General features: G+C 42.2%; 1 protein-coding gene across 1 annotated transcript in view; it reads right to left on the reverse strand.

The window, feature by feature from the left end:
* The window catches only part of FAM124A (family with sequence similarity 124 member A), a 40,768-nt gene that overhangs the window by 5,970 nt on the left and 20,155 nt on the right, over window positions 1-14,643 (reverse strand). Inside the window, exon 3 of the mRNA XM_057425063.1 lies at window positions 6,980-7,719. Within this exon, the coding sequence (XP_057281046.1) occupies window positions 6,980-7,719 (740 nt within the window). The remainder of the gene's footprint in view (window positions 1-6,979; window positions 7,720-14,643) is intronic.

Below are 14,643 nucleotides of genomic sequence, written 5' to 3' on the forward strand. Positions count from 1 at the left end.
CCAAGGCCACCATTAAACCATGTCACTCACCTACATGGTTTGTGAACGCTTCTGGGCATCACTTCCCTGGGCAGCCTGTTCCAGTGCTTGACCACCCTCTCTATAAAGAGAGGGCATATTTGTATAAGATAGCCATCAGACATCATGGGTAGGATTTAGTTGTCTAGTTAATACAGTCAATGGAGTCTGGAGAGAAATTCAGCTTTCTCTGAAGAAAGTTCCTATGCTGGGCTATCTGAACTACTTTCTAGGTCCTTGGTCAGTACTGAGTACATACCCATCAATGACAGTGAGAATGCAGACTGTAGCTCACACAAAAATACTTGGATAGACATTAGGTTTAGATGCCTACAGTCTGGAGCTGAACCAAATCCTGCAGAAATAACTCCCATGTGTCCATTTGGCTTTGATGTTTAGAGGAGGTATTTTGCACACCAGCAAAAAGCCTCATGCATGCAGATGATGGTAATTATTTGTTACTCTTATTTGCTGACATAAATTTTGACGTGTTAAAAAAAGGTAGTTTAATTGGGTCTCTCAGGTCACCATTACTGAGAGATACTGGGTCTGATTCAGTTTTCAAATAGTAGGTATCTATCTGCTGTATCCTGCTTGGCCTGCAAGCACATGCACAGGCCGCTCCCTATCAGAGATTTCAGTGTCTGGAAATGTGCCTGAGCATGTTTAATTTATTAATACAGGTAAAGTCTTTGGCAACAAAGCACAGATACAAGAATAGTTGTTTTGAGCTCTATCTAATATTTACAAACCCTCCAGTTTAAATCAGAAAGAAGTGCAACTAAATAGCTTTAAGTACCTGGGCTAACTTGGAACATACCTACACTAATGAGAAAAATTTACTTTAGATAAGACATTAGTTTTAGGGTTTTCTTATTTTAAATTTTTTCCTATCTCTTTTAATGTTCTTTGAACAGATAAAAGCATTTCATTTTATACAAAGTATTTGCTGTTATTCCTGCTCCTGGGTTACAGCTCCTGGTGAGGGCCAGTTGGCCTGGCAGGAGGTCATGGTGGATCAGCAAGGAGGAGGGGACAAGTACAATCTGACCTTAGGATGGCGGCCTGCAGTGCAGACCAAGAGACATCACTAATACAGCTTCTTTCTGACCAGCTCTGTTTATAGGAGGTATTGCTAACCTCAGTGCTTTTATGTTTAGATGCATTATGATATTGAAGATCTATTTTCCAGTGCTGCTCTTCATGATATTAGCACAAAGAGGAAATAATAAAGGGAGATTTTTTTAATATTTTCATCTTAAAGCAACATAACTGATGACTTTCCTGACTGTGAAAATACGAGACTGCACAACTGCACTACAGATAGAGTGTCAGAAGTTCCAGCTCATGAAATACTACTGAATAAAGATTACAGGCTAATCCTATATTGTAGGGAACTGGATTATGTGAACTAATAACTTTTCTATATCTACATTCTGTAACTTGTCAGAGATCACAGAGAAGATTCAATGATTTAGTCAGGATTAAAACTTTGGCAAACTAGCTTCTAGTTCCATACTAAGGCCATTTACTGTGTTTCTTTGTACCATCCGGGCATGGCAAATGGAGAGCTGTGTTCAGCCTGCACATTCATGTGATCACTCCTCTTCATTTTAACTTTACAGTGCCACGAAGTCTGCTCACCAGAGAAACCTTGACAAGCAAGTGGGAGATGCTAATCTTTCACTACCATTTGTGTGATTGGATGCTGAAAACAGCAAGACCTATTTTTGTACCTCGAGGACAGTGTGATGCACATGCAGCTACTCTTTGCAGCAGAACAGCCTTCTACTGCCTCCTGAATTCTGCCCTTGGCTTTGGAAGAAGTTGCATCTGCTTTAATTTTCTGAATTATTTTCTTTTTTAAGTCCTTATCTTCAGCCTTCTCACAGCTTGCTTTCTGCACTGCGTTACCTCGCTGCAGCCTGGCAGTGCTGCCACAGGGAGCATGAGACTGCCATGCTGCCTTGCCTGCATCAGGCAAAAATGAGGCAGAGATGCCAGAGAGAGTGTCAGCCATATGAGAGGACAAAGACTCTACCCAAAATGACCTGTCGATTTTCACTGAAATTCCAGATACAGGGAGATTTGTCAGCCCCTGCCACAAACATGCACAGCAAACCTGGCCATTTACTGAGCAGATTAGCTTTCTAATAGAAGAGATTTTTTCATCTGGGGCTAATCTGCTGCTCATTTATAATCTCTGCACAAATCTTTGCAAAGCCTGGAGGGATTTAGAGTCTTTGTATACCACAATGGGCTGCAGAAGAATTTCATGACAAATATCTGGGAATGCCATAAACAACCTGCAGTGAACCTCACAGAAAGGCACTTTCAACTTCACTTGGGCTGTCTATGCCTGACACAAAAAATCCGTGGGTGCTCCTGAAGTCTATTTACGTTACCTGCTTTTTCAGAAAGCAGATAGTGATCTCATTATACATTATCTGCATTAAGTGTTGCCAGCAAGGCTCCACTGAGGTCAGAACCCAGCCAGCACAGCAATGACATCACCATCTTGAACCCTGATTTTGCTTGCCTTGCTCAACAAGAGTGCGATGTGTTTAACTGTATTAAAACCAGTGGGATTGACCCAGGAGGGAAAAGTCAACAAGAAAAAGTGGCAGAGGTTATTCATCAAGATCACCATAATAAGTCTTACTTGAAAGGCAAAATGTATTCAGAAGGGCAACATATCAAAGGCAAAATGTACAAACTTGATTTAAAATTGAATTGAACATGTTTGTAAAGCAGCACGTACAGTGTTTACAAAGCTAGAACAGGTGGGTGCTTTGTACTGCTAAATATATTAACTTTCAAGAGGTTTTGTTGGATGTATAGAGTCATCAAATATCTTACTATGCCATGAAACACAACTGCGCTAACAGAAAAGACAAAGTACCTTTAGGATGAAGAAAATCAGCTAAAAATTCTCCTCCTATCTGAGTTAGTGACAGATTTGCTATGGCCAACCCTCCAATCCCATCACTAGCACTAAGAAGAACCAAATACCTACAACACTAAAAGGAAAGAGAAAATAGAGTAGATAATTTTTAGAAACAGGGGGGTAGTATTAAACTTACAGATTAATTAAATCACCTGAAGGCCCTCTCTTGACTGAATCAATTTTTAGTTCAAAAGTTCACCCTTTCCATCAGTTTAAAAAGAATTAAAATTAATTTTTGTAAAGGAGCCTTTGCTTAGACTTGATGCTTTTCTTGCCTTTCTTCCTCTTTGTGTTCAGATCTGCCCTATCTGCTCTATTAATTCAAGCAAGCTGGTACCTTTTGGGATGTAAACTGGCAGTAGGTCTTATGCTTAAGCACTGCATCCTACCAAGGTGAGATATTTATTTGTCCACCTTCCTCTCAAGTTTGCCTGCATGTTTCTCCTCACACAAAGAAGCTAGGAAATTCTGCTAAAATGGTATTTTATTTTTCCTACCCTATCCAAAGACATTCTCATAATTTAAAGAAGCCATCTGTGCACTTTCTTCTCTCTGCTCACTATCCCTGCTTCCCAAACATGAATGGCCAAGCCAGTCTTATCAGTTATTAACCTTTCCTGCTTCCAATGTTGCACTGCCAGGAGTGCAAGTTCATTAGCACTTCAGCTGTCTCTGAGCAGATTATGCCCAAAAGCTGCCAGGAATTTGGACAAGAACTATAAAACTGGCAGTGTATTCAGTATAGCACTATACGGTATATTCTTAGCTACATTATTTATGTATTCTTCTGACTACTCTGACAAGAGTTCCCCAGAGCTCCTGCTTCTGGGCTTAGCACTGGTGAAGCAATATGGGTGTTTTCCCACAGGATGCAAACATGCTTTTAAGCCTTGCTCCTGCTAAAGCCAACTGAAGCTTACCCTTTGCTCAGCTGGTATATAGCTGCACCCTTGGAGTTAAGTTGCCAGCGTGGAAAAGCTCCTGTGACAAAATAATTTTGAAGAGATGCCTTGCAAATGAAGGAATAGGTTCTGTGGTATCAAACAGATTTATCCTGCCCATGAATAACTTTATTTTCTCTTGCACTGATTCTACTTAAGCCCCTTTGTAATTGCATTTGCAAAATGAGTTAAGAACAAGCATCAATCTGGCTGGCCAGTATCCAAGTCCCTGTAAGCACACCAAGAAAAACACAGAGGTCACATCTCGTTAGTCTAATCATGAAGGTATTCATGATTAGACTAACCATTAGTCTTCAACCAAACTTCAACCATTAAACACTGCCTGTAATTTAACAGGGACTTTTATCTACCATTTTGGGTATAATGGGTAATTTTAATCTCTAAAAAAATGCAGTCATAAATAAAAATATTCTGATGATTACTAAGTGCCAACTGATATGTGGGCTGAAAAATACTAGAAGGCAACTGTTTAGGTTTCATATAAATGGGAAGATGCGGAAATTATTGCCAACACCGTGGCACTGATAACACTGTTAATAACAGCACTCAATGAGAAGTCAAAGGTCACTTTAAAAGGTAGATACCATAATTGTTTTGAACTCAGAATGAGTTAGAAGAATATAAGAATAAAAGAATATAGTGAGGCCATGGATCACCAAATCCAGTGTTTCCTGTAACCCATGATCCCATCATACAATCCCTTTTCCTTAACTGACCATCCTGTCTTGAATTAGGGTATTAACCTGTTTGCACGTGCTGGGTGGCTGTTACGTAGTTGGCCATCAACATCTACAACTGTCAACTTAAATCTATTTACTGACAGTATTTTGCTCCTGTACTAAAAGAGTCATTTAGTGATATAGCCTTTTTCCATTCCTGCCTTTAACCTTCAGGTATATTTTCCAAGCACAATCAGAGCTCCCTTCAGTTGGGAAATTCCCTTAGGTGACTTTACTTTTCAGTTTCCATTTGTGAGACAGTCTCTCCATTCCTCTGTATGTGGTGAGAGCCCTTCCCTGTATGTGCACCTCTCTAAAGTCACCTCAGGGTATACTAACTCTGGTACACACCAGAGACTGAACTTTTCTTTTAATGGCTTTGCTGCATTGGTGGCTTGTAGTGATCTGAGTACAAACAGGACATTTCCTCTTCAGTTTAGTTATACAGCTCCATTTCTGATTGAATAGACTTGTTTAAAACCTGTATACCAGTCCTCATGACCTCACAAGCACATAACTTAGACCCAAAGTCTCCCCATTCCTCCCCCTGCCATTTTGCACATATTAAACTTATTTTGCTTTACTGCACTTCAAATGTGATAATTTCCCTTTCTGTAACATCATTCCTATTTGCCATTTTGCCCTCCTGTTCAGCATCGTTGCCCTTACTGAACAAAGCAGCGAAAATTAATTGCACTTGGAGGCCACACTTAGCAGGATTTGCTCTCCTCTTTTGGTACATATGGGTAAAATCTTATTCTGATGGTTTCTGCAGGGTTTACCTCAGCCTGCTACTTGACAAGTACCAATTTATCTCTGTGCTGCCTGGCACCTGCTATTTCTGAAAATTTGCTGCTTTGAAATCAAAAGCCTTATTTAGAAGCCCTATTGTTTGTTTGTTGTTTTTTTTTTTTACCCTTCCCTTCAATTTACCACTGCAAGATCCCATAAACCAAAGTTGTATAACATGGCAGAAACCTCATGAAAAAGAACAGTGAAAAGTGGATGTAGGTGAGTGTGGTTGCTGTGTAGAAGTTTGGTGATGGCTTTTGTAAGCTTAAGTTTACAAGTAATCTCAGGCTAACACAGTGCAAGCAGTAACCCCGACAAACCGGGGACTGTCTTGGCAGATGGGAAGGGAAGCTGAGTTGCCTCCTAAGCCCTATACATGTGCTGTTCAGCTCTGGCATGGGGTGTCTCTGTGGGTAGCATCTGCCAAGAGGCATTGAAAGGTTTCACCACCACCTGCATAGGACTCACCAGAGCACAGATACCCCTTGCACCTGGATTTTCAGTCCCAGGAGCTACAATCTCAGAGGAACTGTGATGCAAGGGGCAGGACACACCTCTCTCTATGCTGGGTGGTCCATGCAGTGGTGGGATGGCACACACAATGCCTCTTCCACAGACACCAGGTCAGACAATTTGACAAGCTTCATGAATGCAATTTACTCTAAACAAAAGTACTCTTCTTTGAAATCTGAACAACAGCCTTCCAAAGGTGAGGCTCTGTGCTCCTAGATTTGAACAGTAAGCAGCAATAAATACCTCTGCAGTGTAGGAATGCACATTAACCTGGCTCTGGATTGCCACAGATAGCCCCTCTGCAGGACAAGCAGCTATTAAAAGCTTGCTACTTGTTATCCCCTTTATCTCCCTTGGATGTGGTGTAGTTAAGTAGAGCATGCTGATACATTGCCCAGAAATGGTGCCTACAGATGTCTTAACAAATAAACTCTCTTTCAGAACACGGTTACGAGCACTTGAGATTAGTTCAAAAGGAGAGTCTGTGGGAATGTCTCTCTCAGGCTGCTCTTCAGGGCACATTTCTTTTCCTTCACCACCTCTCACCCTGTCCTGATAATCACTGTGCCAAAGAGATGCAGTTTGTCACCCTGTGATGCTAGAAAATAATGAGTACCATCAGGAATTCTGCTTGTCTTCCATAAAAGAAATCTCATAACTGAGAGCTATTTTATAAACCCCTGTCAGTTCTGTGCCCATATTTCTTATAAAACTACACCCATCAGCCATCATTTCTCCACTCAGGCTCATAATTCTTCCTCTCCTCATTCTTTTAAACAGCTACATCGTCTGACATCACTCTACATAAACTGAGGTTGACTGATATCTGGGTAGTATTATCATTGCTTTCCTGATTTCACACTTACAGAAAGAGGTTTCAAGTTCTTTCCTTAGTGGTGCTGTCCTGGCTTGCTCTCCTGGGATAGAGCAAAACCAAAAAAAGCCTCCTTTTCTGCTGCCATTGCAGGTTAAGCTTTCCTGCACAAAACCAGTAAACGTGCTTCTGTTTCCCTTTGTGCTAAACTTACCTGCAAAAGGATCCTATTTCCATCTTGGTCTTCTGTCTGCCACCTGCCTTCACTGATGGGGCTGCAAGGGTTGGGCAAGAGAGGCACAAGCTGCCCCACATCTTTTACTCTGAACTCCAGCACCGCTGACTCGGTTGGCATTGGCACCTGGCCCTTTGGAAGCTTTTTTAAAGAAAACTGAATGTCTATTTCCATGTTAGAATAGACAGGAAAAACACAAAAGTCCGCTTTTTTCTGACATACTGGTCTTTTCAGTATTAACTCGTACAGCTTCAAAATGTCAGCAAAGTTTTCACTCCTGCAGTATATAGTGAAGCGGATAATTTCTTTCCCGTAGTGCACTGGGCGAATGGCCCACAGAGGAGTCTCTGGAGCCAGAGTGTAAAAGTCCTGGCTGCATGGCATGTAAGGGAGGAGCTTCCCATGCACTTGCTCTGTGTGGTGGTAATGCCAAGGTGGCTGCTGAAAAGTTTTGTGGAGCTGCAAAATCGGTTCCTCTCCATATTCTTCCTGCAGAAACAGGATGATGGCAAGGGCTGGCTGGGAAACACCAGCCTTACCTGGCTTCCTGTGCTTTTTGGGTGCTCGTCTTTCTGAGACTTGAAGCAGCTGGAGGTCTGGATGGATCCAGGCTAGAAGCTTATCAATGGCTTGCTGAAGAGTCTTGGATTCACCTGGGTCTGTGATAATATGTACACTAACAAGGAATGGGTCTTGTATGCCTTCCACTGAAAGGTCACCTGAGAGGATTAAAAGAAAAATATCCTTTAAGATTTGAAGCCAAGTTGTCAACATTTACATGATCCTTAAAGGAGAAAAGGTCAACATGGTCACACTGGGCTTTTTTTTCCAGCTCTCTCAAGGTCACCATGAAGCTCAAACTAAAAATAATATGCAGAGACATGGCAACCACAAAATAATGAGAAGACAGAGGTTTCATCAAGCGTACCGTGAAAGTTGCTCTTTCTACTGAGGTAGCACCCAAAAGACATTAACCAATGTGCACTTCTGTGTTCAAAAAGAGCTGCTCCATACAGATGAGAGGTAGAAAAGACAAAAATACTGATGTAGAATGGGGGGGGGGGGGGGGGAGGGAAGGGACACTGATGATGTGTGGGATGATCAGGGTGGACAGTGTTCATCCCACCTTGGTTTAACATGTGCCAATTGGCTCCGGGCATGGAAATCACACCACTGAATTCTGCTCTATCACCTTGATGGTGGAGTTTTCCAGCCAGTTAAGAGTGTTCTGTGTCCTGGAGGCAACTGTTTAATAAGTAAGACAAAGTTTGTAGGGGGAGGTAATATCTTTTATTAGACCAACTGATACAGTTAGGAAAAAAAACAGACAGGCCTTCAGGCACACAAGTCCTTCTTCAGGAAAATATATTACTTGCCCCTACAAATCCTTCACTGTTTATATCTTCAGACCATCAAGACTATACAGTTTTTATCAGATTAGGGAAGACTGGTAAGAGCAGGAAGCACAAAAAATTACAATTACTCAGGAGAGAAAAAGAACCTTCTAGTTAGCCTTGGGAATGTTCACAGGGGCTCTCTGTTGTTGTCCCTAAAACTTCATTGATAGCTCAGAAGCCGAGCAATGGCTGGCTGGAGGGCAGAGGAGAAATTGTTGCTTCTGTTCTGCTGGAGCGGCATGGTAATAAAGTTGCATGTGAATGGGTGCCCAAAACAATTTAATAAATTATCCAGGTAATCTGGATATTTTTGCTGAAGTTGTTTCCCCTGTGTGGTGCTCTGAAACCACCTCCATGTCTGAGACCCTCAGCCTGGGCACAAAGCCTAAATGCGTAAAGCCTTAGAAAGGCTTCCCAAGCTTTTCATTGTGCAGACCACATTTAATAGGGGGATTGTCTCACAGGCTGTTTCCCCTGCTATTGGCAATCAGTACAAACCTCTCCCTCCTCCTTCCTGGCACCAGAATAACATTCCTGTGATACTTCAGCAATTGTTTTAATGGAAAAGCAGTATTACACAAGTAATGTATTTTAGTTGTCTTTCAATACAGAATAACTACAAGATCCAGAGAAAAGCTAGATGCAACTGCATAGCTTTCCAGAGATGACTGGCAAACATACCATCAGCCTCAGTTTAGAAACAGCAGAAAGATATAGTATGCAGAGCGAATAGCAAGCATGCATTTTGCCTAGGGCAAATATAGAAAAAGCAAGTAGATAATAAAAACACAATTACATCAGAGTTCTTGCATCTCTGCATGAAATGGGTGATGCAGAATGACTTTGTCAGATGGTTAATGGAAGAAAAAAACTGAAGCAAAAAAATAATCTGTGTCATTATATGGCAAAAGGCTTTGCTGTGGCAATTGTTACTGGTATGCAATACTTTGAGATATTTCCTGTAGATAGTCACAAGAAAGATAAAAGGGGTGTGTGTGGGGATCCTCTCATAGTCCTTTACATAGGACAGCAGGACAGGAAGGGAAACAAATTGCAGAGGACAGTGATCTAATAAAAACAGAAAGAAAGCAATTGCTATAGCTATGCAGTCATTCATTTTCCAAGACTGGAATGGAAGATGTTCCGCTCTTTTCTCTCTCCGTTTCCTTTGTTATACAAATGCTACCAAAGCCTGCAACAAGTGAAAGCCTTGATATTTATGCATATAAATGACTGCAGCTCTGAAAGAAGCTCGGGCACAACAGTGTGAAGCAGAAACATCGTTTCTGTCAGCTTCTTGCTCTGCATTGAAAAAAGGAATCCCTGAGCATGGCTTTTCTGCCCTCCTGTTGCTCAGCATGGTGCTTGGACGCTGAATGGCTAAAGCATCTTTCAAAAGCGGAGCCTTGTGGGAGCCAGCCTTAGCATTAGTATTCTGCAGCCATTGCTGCCTGTGCCCATCAGCACCAGATGCTTGCAGAGCCAGCCTCAGCAGAGCACCAGAGCGTGGCACAAAGCCATCCTCAGGATCTAAGGTTATATGTACAGGAGACCAATCACCCTTTTTTTTTTTTGAGCTAGAAGCAACTATGCTGAAGGCAGAAAAGTGTAACAAATCAGTACAGACAGAGCTTCAGTATCTATGCCAGTAAAGATGCTTTTACTGCAACACTTTTACACCTTTAATTATATGGCTTCTGTGCTTATAAAATGGCAGCCCTTTCTGTTTTTGTAAGAAAAAGAGAAACATAAGAAAAGCAGAAATATGAGGCGAGGATCTAAGCGAAAGTTCCCCTGAAGTGATGATAAGTTGCAAATTGTTTCTATGTTACTAACAAGTTTTTTTTTTGCTACAGCTGACAAGGAAGGGGGGAAATGACACCATTTCTCATGACACCGTTCAATTTGCCCCTGGCAAATTGTCACAGAAGCGAATGAAAGCTTTGCATATGTATTAGCCTTCCTGTGTTACCAGTTAATCCCACAGAAAATATTAAAATGCTGAGGCATCCATTTGAAAATAAGCTCCACTGTTCTCACAGCTTTTACATTTTTTTCTTTCCTATGACAGATGGGGATTAGTTCTCTTTGTGTTGGCAAAGCATTAACATTGCTAAGAGGTAACTGCTACCAGTATTTTATAATTCTAAACTATCTACTCCTCTGTCAGGTGGCATTAACAACCCATGACAGGTTAAAGCAAACTGTCAGCCCAAACGCTGCAGGGCTGTCTCACCTGATGATCCTAAAGATGGAAGCTGAAGGTGTCCTGATATTTTATGATTGGGAGTTGACTGGGCCCTTTTCTATGTATTACTTTTATTTTGTTGCTGATGCAATATTGCTGAATGGAGAAAACAAAGTCCTGTAAAACAGAATATCAGTCTTACCCTGTGGTTCTTCCTCCCTTCTTTCCCCTGCCTGGGAACCAGGATGTTTTAATCAGAAAGATAATCTGACAGAAAGCAGTGGGTGCTGTCAAGTTTGACTGTGCCAGCTGCCTCATTTCGTATGACTTCACTGAAATTCAAGCTTGTTTGTTGTGAGGACAGACAGGACAGGTACTTGTCTGTCTAGGCCAGTTGTCTATGCTACCTGCTAGGCTTGTAGAGAGAGGCTGCTGTCTCTGAAAAACCTGCAGAGGATGATCTTGCCTCCCTAATTCCTTGCCATCCCCCTTACTCTGTAGGGAGCAGTGGTGTCTTCAGAAGACAACTGTCTTGGCATCCAGAGCTACCCAGTCCTCCCCTCGCCAGAAGTGCCTAGCAAGAGGGCTATGACAACAGTGGTGATCTGGTGACACCAGGGTGAAGTGGGAAGCAGTGGGCCAAGTGCTCTGCTCCCTTGAGGTGGAGAGTTGAGGGCACAGACACCACTCAAGAGGTGCATAAGGATTCCAGTATCTGGTAACACCATCCTTGCTGCAGCTGGCCAGGAAGACAATGCTCCTGGCCCATAGCAGGCACAAGCAGGTGTAACTTCAGGTCAGCAACCCTAGCAGTTGGGAAGTAGCTAGGCTCATCTGGAGGTACAGGGAACTGGAGCTACAACTCATTCTCCCAGGAGTATGCATGCATTTTACATTAAACCAGACAAGAGGCAAAATGTCCCTGGAAGAAATGAGCAGTTTTCTCCCATGACACCTAAATAACCCTAGCTTAGAGAAGCCTCCCTCCTGCATCTGCTTTTTAGCCTCAGGACTGTTGCACACCTGGCTCCAGCAGAATGGATACTGGGTTATCCAGCCGAGACCTGGTAGGCTGGTCCCTCTTTAATCTGTGAGAGGTTGTACTGCTGCTGGAGCTGCCCTGCATGAAGACTTGTAACTTCTCAAGGCAGTGCTCCAACCATTTTTTTTATTTCAGGAGAAGTCACCACCTTCAGCAGTCTTGACACAAATCTCATTTTCCAGGCTTCTCCCGTGGACTTGGCTGGAAATCCACTGACTGCCTAAAACCAGCACATAGCAGAGCTTAGGAAGCTCTTAGGAAATGTCTCTCGTAACCCTGAGTTGGTGAATCAAGATACGGACCTAAAGACCTCTCAGACTCACCAGGAAATACTTAATGAAGGGTTATATACAGGGTTAGGCAAACCTGGCAAGTGTGTGAGCTAGGATGGAGGCTCTGGAAAAGAGAGATTTTGGGCAGACTGGATCCCAGCTCCAGTTTGTGCATGGGAAAGTGCCTTTCCAAACTCAGCCAGTATTTTAAATTTTCCAGCCACCAACATTTTCAATCTTCTATCTGGGAAACTCGGAGGAAGGATTCAACCTATAAATACTTGACATCAATATTTTTTTTGTTGACCTGCAACACCAACTTCCATTTTCCTGCTGTGGTAGGCTGCTTCCTGGGAACCAGTGCCTGAACCAGTCTTAAACCATACAGACTAGATTTCTTTATCACTGCATCAGGAAGTAAGATTTCACATTTCATTTGACCAAATTGCATGATGCACTGCAAGAGATGTAACTCAGGCAATAGGAGAGGGTCAGAGTGAATGCACCAAACACCTGAACTGCAACTCCCATTGGGTAGTACTTTATTTTCAGGAAATAATTGCTATCAGGAAGCAATGAAATAATTCACACTGAACATCACAGACCATATTATTTCATTGTTAATAAATAAAAATATTTTAACTGTGGGAATGAAAAATGACTGTATAAATAATGTCAGAAAAAAAGCACTATAATATTTCCTAATTGAAACTTCACAAGATTTCTGTTGCAAAGAAAATGTTAATATTTCCCTATTTCAGTCCTATTCCTTCCACAAAGAAATGTTAAGATGGTACCATTTCTCACTGAACAGGACCTTCACATTTTATCTGAATCCAAGGCAAGACTGACTGCTTTAGGTGTATTAATTGAAAGGTTCATGGGCAGACACAAAGACAGAGGTTATTTTCATAAACAAGGAGCATCACTGTATGGGCATCTGCAACAGAAGCAGCAACTGGACACTTCTGGCAGCAGAACCCAATGCTCTGATGAATTATGCATCATCAATAATCTTTTGAACAAGCAGGATGTGACAGATTCACCAGTTTCTCCGTTCTCTTTCTCTGCTGTTAATAGCATCTGACAAATGCAGGGCTGCAGGATAATTTGCTTCTCAGCATGCCCTGCTTTGCACACCACCTCAAGCTCATGAAGGATGTTCAGAAGCAGTGAGAAATGGGATATTCTGCACAGCACAGTGACAGGCTCTTTCACCCCCCCCATCAAAACAGCATTTTCCTGTAGAGCTGAAGCTGAATTTTCTCTAATGGAGATAGCGGTGCTAGGGTGCTCACAACTTCATCTATACTAAGGTAGTCTGCACAGAAGCCCAGCATAATAACAAGCATGGCAAAATACTCTTTCAGATGGGTACATGATATAGTCTCTCTGTACTGTTATCCAGTTGTTGTAGTATTAATAAAAAATAAAGCTGGAAAATTAAGCCCATTATCTGCCTGATGGAGATAAAAAGCTTTCATTGGTACATTAATATGAACACTCTTACCTGGTATCATTGCCCTACAGCATGCAGGCAACCCTGTGGGAATGAATCTTATCAATAAGTAATACCTTAATGCCCACAGAGGCCCTGCATGATCAAGGAAAGGCAATGGCAAATCTCATCATGTGATACCTTTGGTGTTAGATGGTGCAGCAATTGCTAAACTCCCTGCCGTGCTACAGCACAGTGTGAATTCTCATTCCTTCCCCCACCAGCTACATTCCCCTGACCTGCCTAAGGGTAGCTCCTCTTCACTCCCTTACGTTGGTGTGGCTACTTGTGTAGCTACACATCTTAAGCTGGTCATGCAACTTCCCCCTGATATTTGTTCTCCTGTTTGTAGTCATATGGTCTATGGTGCCAAGATTGCCACCTTGGCTTGCTTTCAGAACCATATGACCCCCATCTTCTTCATAGGAAACATAACCATTATGGTCCAGAGTCATCCCATTGAAAGTCAGGCACCTGACAGATGTCCCTCTAGCAGTAGTCTGGCTGTTCTAGGCTCCTTCTGTATTCTGTAGTCCATTGGAGAGACATAATCAAACCTCAGATAAAGCCCATCCTCTGTCCACAAGTGTAGTGGGAACCAAGCAACTTCACTTCCATCTTGGGCCCCTCAACCATGCAACTAAAACTGGAGGGAAATTGGAAATTGGAAAGTTTTGTGTGTACATGCTTATCCTGAAGATCATTCTTGTTCTAGTATCTTATCTTGATGTATCACTTTTGCAATGCATAGGACACGATTTTGTGATGAGGGTTATGGAAGGGTTATGGCTCTTGAACTATGTGATTGTCAAATCTTCCATTACATCCTCCACAACCAAATTCTTTGACTTCTTTAGTCAGGTTGCTGACTGCTCATAGCAAAGCAAAGGATCCATGACTTCTTAGGTCACAGACACACTCTTCAGTCCCTGTTTCCCTCATCTCCTCATTCACAGTACTGCAGCTTTCTCACTTATCTCCTAGCTACCTGGCAGAAAAGAAACAGTTCACACTATATATAAAGTTGCCTGTGGGCTGACTGTCCAGCTGCAGGTTATGAGAAGAGGTAGCTTGAACTCACATTGCAGCCTTTTTTCTCCATGGAGACTAAAGTTTGTCCCACTGCCTTTCATCCAGTTCTGATGAAACCTGTGGGAAGTTGGTGTCCCTGTGAAGAAAGATGTCACACAGTCACATCATGTTTCCCTTCAAAAACAGGCTAAAAAAGAAGTGATGCGAGTGCCAC

This window comes from Pezoporus wallicus, unplaced genomic scaffold (assembly GCF_028554395.1).
Source record: "Pezoporus wallicus isolate ANWC-B61680 ecotype Strahan unplaced genomic scaffold, APGP_CSIRO_Pwel_v1 contig_6488, whole genome shotgun sequence".
In the NCBI taxonomy this organism is placed as follows: Eukaryota; Metazoa; Chordata; class Aves; order Psittaciformes; family Psittacidae; genus Pezoporus; species Pezoporus wallicus.